We start from the raw sequence: 7135 nt of genomic DNA, 5'->3' as shown, positions 1-7135 counted from the left end.
AGACGAAGTAAGCATTTAAGCCTAAATTTTAAATAAAAAACAAATTTAAAAAAAAAAATTGTTTATCAATCTATTAACATATTTTAACGATAAACAAAGTTTTTTTAAATTTAGTTTTTTATTTAAAAAATAATAATTATTTAATTTAATTTAATATTTTAATATAATTTAATATATTTAAATATAGTAAATCCAATTTTATACTATTATTATTATTATTTTATTTTTTGGATATCTAATTAATGTAAGAGCCTGAAAATAATAAGGCTATTGGGCCTTATATTGAGGCAGTCAGCCCATAAGCTAAGGACCCATGACCTCAGGAAGGGGTTTTCTAAAAATCAGAATTCCTTCATTTGCCAACTTTCTTTCTCTCTCTAAAACCCTTGCCCTAAAATTCTCTCTGCCTTCTCTCTAGATTTTCTCTTCACTGAACCGATCAAATTTTGATTTGAAGGTGTTTCCGCGCTCGCTGCACTAAGGGCTTCAGTTTGAACCGAACGTTTTTCCATTCCGACCGGTAAGCGTTGTTTTTTCCTTTTATTCAACCGTTCTTGAACCTAAGCCATGCAACTTCTTGGTTGCCTGTTACTGGTAGCTTTTCCTTTAGTTTCTCTGTCCCTTCCAACTCTAAGAAATGTGCTCTGCACCAATTTTTGGTGGCTTATAGGTGTTGTCAAACTCGCCTCTGTGAGGAGGTACTGCTAGGGTGTTCCTAGGAATGGTACGGTTAAGCTTTCCAAGTAAGGGGAGCTAATTATTTTTGTATGAATTTATTTTATAAAAATATATCTATATGAATGTTGAACTGGTGTGCTCTTGTGAAACTGTTTTATGACTTTTATTGTATTGGGTGTTATAATTGAAACTATGAAATTGTGCATGTTGTGATGTGATGAATTTAATTTGTTTTGAATGAGTTTGTTGGCTGAAATTGATCTTGTTGGAAGGTCGGGAGTAAGGGTTCTGTAATAGCATGTATATGGGTATTAAATAGATGTACACGTAATGTTTGAGATTGCTGTGAGAGGAAGTGAAAATATTAAAATTAGGCATTTCAGATTTAAAGCATAAGAAAACAGGGTAGATAATTTAAATAAATTAATTGTTAATTATTGAGAGTCTTTCTTTGTTGGTAGGATAAAGGAACCTTAAAAACCTGAGTTGGCACATCCCTGATCATAGAGCAGCCCTGGCCTGGTCCAGTCAGTTGTGACTAGTCATATGTGTTGGCGTCGAAGGTGAATTTGATGCGTTCAGACATCTGGGTCCTCTTCGGTGACCAATTGGTGTAAAGAAAGATCTCTACTAGGATGAAAATAAAATAAAACAAGTTGATTGGATCCATATATATAAATATATATATATATATATATATATGTATATATTTAATATAATATATATTAGTTTAATATAATGTAATATATATATATATATATATATATATATATATATATTAGTTACGTATCATATATATATATATATAATAATATAATGTAAATATATATATTTATAAGATAATGTACGTATCATATATATATATAATAAAGTAAGGATAGTTGTTTTTTTTTTTATATTGAAACGTGAGTGTTAATCGATAATTATATTACTTGTAGGTATGTATAAATTGATGCATTTTATGAGCTGTTATGGGTTAGTTGGAGCTGTTTGATTCTTGGTATTGATTAACTTAGATTCAATTGTGGAGATGTTATTTTTATAATTTGTGAATGATGAGTAATGTATATTGTTGAGATTGTGTATATGTTGATTGTGGCAGAAAGTATATGATTACAAAGTGATGAAAGTATGATCCAAGTTGTAAATCAAGTTCCATATGTGTAGGATCTCTTGGTGAGATCCTTAGTGTTTTAGAATGAAAGTAGGAGCTCAGTCTTGAGGGTCATTCTGAAACTCCAATGGCTAATCATACTCAAGTAGAGGGATTAATCCATGTGGTGAGGAGTAGCAGGAGGTCCCAGTCTTGGAGGCTTCCAGTATGCTCCAGGGCGCGGAACGGACTAACCTCGTGAGTGTGGTAGGGTTGAACCCATTGGCAACGGCTTTGCAAAGCAGTAGAGGCCACCACGAGTGCAGGACCAGCATAGCTCGACTATCATTCTAAAGTCCGGACGAGTCAAGTCTAGAAGATAACATGCTAGGATGTATGCCTTAAACTACTTTGATTTAAGTTAACTCTTGTATGTTATGTGCTTGATATGATGCATGCTTTTATATAATTAGCTCACCCTTGCTTGTTTGTGTGATTGTTGTATGTGTTTTCTTTTGCAATGATCATCCACTTGGATGTGAGCAAAGGAAGATGAGGTTTCTTTGGAGGCAACATTGGAGAGAAATGAAGATGATGATGCAACTTAGACTCACTAGGAATTCTTAGTTCTCTTATGTCATTCTGAAGAACCTTGTTATGTTTTAAGTTTCAAATTCTGGACATATTTTGGAATACTCTAGTGAATGAAGTTTTAATTTCTTAGGAAATTCTGGAAGACTATAATCCTATTTACTCTCAACTGCTTTCCTATATTATGCATGTGGACGTCTTTATTATATATTTTGTCTATATAATTGGGATGTCACAATTAACAAATTTTTAATTTTTAATTTAAAATTTAATAATTATTTAATTTAATAATTATTTAATTTAATAATTAATATAATTTAATATATTTAGATATATTAAATCAGATTTTATATTATTATTTTTATTATTATTACTACTTTTATTTTAATTATGTTTTATTTTATTTTTAATATAACTATTATAATAATTGAAACACTTTTATTATTATTTTTATTATTATTACTACTTTTATTTTTAATATTAAACACTTTGATAGCCAAAACAAAATACAAAGAAAACATACACATACATGGATAATTAAATGTCTTGTCTCCCACAACCCAACTATAATAAAATATTCCCCATTTTCTTTATCCTCACAATCCAAAATATAATATAATAATAAAAATATTTCCCAATTTTCCTAGTTCTTAAAAACTTGGATGAGGAAGCTCTTTGGGAGAGTGGTGGAAAGTGACACTTATTTACTTTTTTGTAAGGCTCGAGGAGGAGCATGAGAAATATGTTTTGTTTGGAGACTTGTGAGGTAGGAATGAAAAGTGGTTTTAGTTAAGGAGGTGAGTTGGTTTTGGATGATAAGCTATGTGTGAGAGTTTTGTTGACGATTAATTAAACCTTTTGGGCTGAGTTTGCAAATGAATTCATTATTGTCAAATAATATAACAATAATTGTTATTTGATTATGTGCTATTATATGAATTAACAAAAGATTGAATGAGGTGTGTATGACGTGTTATTATTATATATTTTTAAGTTTAATTATTATGTTTTCTTTTAAGTTAGCTCACTTTTTCATATTCGTAGTGTTGGTTTCCACCTGTAATGATGATATGAAGTGTTATATATGAGTAGACAATATTATAGATGGTGGTTGAAATGCACAACAATAATGAGTTGATGATTGTTTTATGAATGCATTTGCTTTTATTTTGGAAGTATTTTTGACAAATTTAAATTAATGAATATTTTTAAATGTTTTCTTATTATTTGAAATAAATGTTATTGAGTGGAACATTTATCTGATGAAATAATTAATGTTTTAATTCTATTTTATGATGCAAAATAAATATGTTTAGAATATGCACAAAAGATTTCTAAGTTTTTAAGGATGTTACACCTTGCATTATCATAGAATCAGTTCAACATCAATGAGAATCAATTCCCTTCTCTTTGGAATCGATTACTCCTTCATTCAATTTCGATCACAACCTCCATCCTTCTCCACCATGGAACCTCACCATAGTCGTAGCCTCCATCCTTCACCATCATGGAATCTCAACTTAGTTGTAGCATCAACAAAGCATGCATGTGAAGAAAACATGTGTTTACATCAAGGGTATAATTGTATTTACACTTGTATCACCCTTAAATCACCTCATTAGAAGAGAGAGTAAAAAATCTCACAATCCCATTAATCCTTTCCTTCTCTTGATTTCAAATTTGCAAATGCGAACATGAATCTTACCTGCAAATCATTCTTTCTATCTCTCATCATATCTCTCACCATAGTAAATCATTCATAAACAAACAAAACATACATATTGTAACATAATTATAATAGTACATTGTCTTTTTGAATATTTTTTTTGAAAAAAAAAAAATATTTGTCTGTATTTAGTAATGATGATGTCACCATGATGAATTATTGTGTGAATCAATCCATAATAATGTAATTAATTTAGATAACCAATATTAAAAAGGCCATTTGCTAAAGTCCCTATTACAAGTCTATGGTTTTGAAAAGTTTGAAGAATCAACACTCAACACAGTTAATAAAGGCAATGCAACAACCAAGAAGATGAAAGTAAAGTCAAAGTCAATCCTAATTTTGGTCTAGTTTCCCACATATTCAACCTTTTCAACGGTTCTGATTCGTTTGGAGAAAGTTCAACTATGGTGTTGATGTTGACAATTGTATAAGCCGCAATTGCCTTCACGCACTTCTCGCCGGAAGAAAGGATCCTCTGCACATGCACCTACCATACATCTCATTGTCAACCATAGTAGGTAGAGATCACAGATGGGTAGGTGTTATAGAACCCTTTTTAAAATAAATTAACTACTTGTATTAACTTCCATAGAATTACTCATCATATCATTAACGAGTGATCATTCAAATATGTGAGTTTACTGGGATATCACTTTTTTAAATTTTTATTTTAGCTTACATTTATTAGTCATCAAAATTTAAAATCTACTATATATAAATATATACAATAAAAAACTTATCAATTTTTAACAAAAAAAAGCATTTTTTTTTCATTTTTATAGGATATAACACGTCGCATGTATGAAAAAGAAAACCATTTATTTCCTCCATTCAAAGACCAATAAAACATATTTATCAAAATAAATAATAACATATAAAAGTAAAAAAAAAATATTATTCTATTTTTATCATTATTTATAATAATAAGTTTTCAATTTAGAATCAAAATAGTAAAACAAAATTAAAATCTTACTATTAAACTCCTCAAATATGTCATAAAAGATGTTTAAATATAATATTAATAGTATAACCCTAGAGTCATAAATTTGGCTGATGATAATTTATAAATATATATCTAGTTTACATTAATGGATAGATAGTTTTACTAGTATGGATTCCCCTTCTTCATCCCTAATAGTAGGTATAATTATTCCATTGTCTAATATTTTTTTCTTCATGTTTATTTAAATTTTAATAATTACTAGTAGTATCTCTACTATTAGGTTTGTTTCAAACCTCTTATTCAAAATAAAGAAGATGATTCTTTTCTCATGATTGAGAAGGTTTAATTTTTCTTTATTATATATATATATATATATATATATATATATATATATATATATATATATATATATATTAATGTTAACCATTGTGTTTTTGGATAAAATATATTCTCATAAAAAGGGATGGAAATCTAAAATTCAAATAAAATTTGAAAAAGTCTTGAGCCATAACGTTCCAAATAATCTTTTTATCAGATTAAACATGTTTATCATGTTTCTAAAAGTTATAACTCCTATGGAATATGATTCTTGAAAAAATATATATTCCCAGATTAAAATTGAAAAAAAAAAAGATTATCGCGTGCTGCTGTATATATAAAAATATTAAAAAAGTTCATAAAAAAAAGCTGAAATATATATTGATCTGAAAAACCCTAATAATGTTTATTTCTATATCTTGCGTTTAAAAGTGATTAAATCTGATATTCCTAACTTTGCATAATCTTCACTTTTTTTGTCCTTAACTTTTGAAGCTTTCTTGAAACAAGAGCAAAAACAGGTTAACTTGTTCCATTATTCACATTAATTAAACAACACGATCATGCTTGCAAATCACTTATCCTCAAACCGAGAATTTAGATGAATCTAATTCTCTCATTCAACATTGCAATTAATTAAAAGAACCAAGTTTTCCCCTAAGATCATGGAGTATTTCACGACAAACCACACTTTAAATTGCTAACATATTCCCATAATCATCATCAAAAGCTCTATTTACAGCAACCATCAACCTAAATTCACATTCATTATTGACCATGGCCAACACAATCCTAAAGCTCACAACATTTCTCCTTCTGCTGATTTTTGCAACCCTGCACGATTCTCAGTTTGGTTCTGCAAGCGGTGTAGATGATAAAAATGATCACGAGAGAAACGAAGAGGAGGAAGAAGACTATGTTCTTGACAGCCCAATAAGCCATCTGGGACCAAGAAGCAGATTCTTGGCGACCGTAATAAAGAAAGGAAGACAGTGTAATGTTGAGACTAATAACATCTGCAATGGGGTTCGAGCAAACAAGGGGAGGGACCTACTTTACTGCTGCAAGAAACATTGTCGCAATGTTCTTAGTGACAAGAACAACTGCAAGGTGTGTGGCAACAAGTGCAAGCAGGGAGAAAGATGCTGCGATGGAGTTTGTACCAATGTTTTGTCCAATGCCAGTCACTGTGGCAAGTGCAAGAAGAAGTGTTCGTCTGGTGATTCATGTGGGAGTGGAGTTTGTGGGTATGCTTGAAACCAAGTTATTCACAAAGGTTAGCCGTTATTGGTTAAAACCATGAAGAACTCACCAAAATTTGTGACTTTTAATTACTTTCAATCAATGGGAGTGTCTTTCTAGCATTTGAAATCCCATTGTGGTTTTGTTTTTTTTTAATCACATTTTTAGATAAAACATTGCATTGAATGTTCTAATATTGTTTCAAATTACATGTACACATTTTAATTTTGCTTTTATTTGTTTAGTTTATTGTTATTATGGTTGTTCTCTATTTAAATGTATAACACATGTTTGTCTTTTATAGTTGCATGTATGTTCACGAAGAATAAATTTGCATTTCAATTAAGTGTAATTAATATCATCAAAATGAAACTAATGTCTATTATAAATTATCAAATTAATTTTTCTTTTTAAAATAAGGAATGATTGTAAGTATAATTTAACGCATTTTAAAGAAGAACATTTAGAATCGTTATGATCCGATGATGGGAAGAAAACAATGTATAATGAATAATTAGCTTTACATTCTCTTAATAATAAT

At 29.3% G+C, this 7135-nt stretch overlaps 1 protein-coding gene across 1 annotated transcript; it reads left to right on the top strand.

Annotated features, from left to right (window-relative positions):
* Window positions 1–6009: 6009 nt before the first annotated feature.
* Window positions 6010–6832, top strand: GRI (Stigma-specific Stig1 family protein). Its single transcript, XM_047307313.2, has one exon. The coding sequence runs from the start codon at window positions 6130–6132 to the stop codon at window positions 6607–6609; it is 480 nt and encodes a 159-aa protein (XP_047163269.1). The 5' UTR covers window positions 6010–6129; the 3' UTR covers window positions 6610–6832.
* Window positions 6833–7135: the final 303 nt, after the last annotated feature.

This window comes from Vigna umbellata, chromosome 6 (genome assembly GCF_029865625.1).
Source record: "Vigna umbellata cultivar VRB3 chromosome 6, Vumbellata_1.0, whole genome shotgun sequence".
Lineage (NCBI taxonomy): Eukaryota > Viridiplantae > Streptophyta > Magnoliopsida > Fabales > Fabaceae > Vigna > Vigna umbellata.
This window is presented reverse-complemented; position numbering and strand designations above follow the sequence as displayed.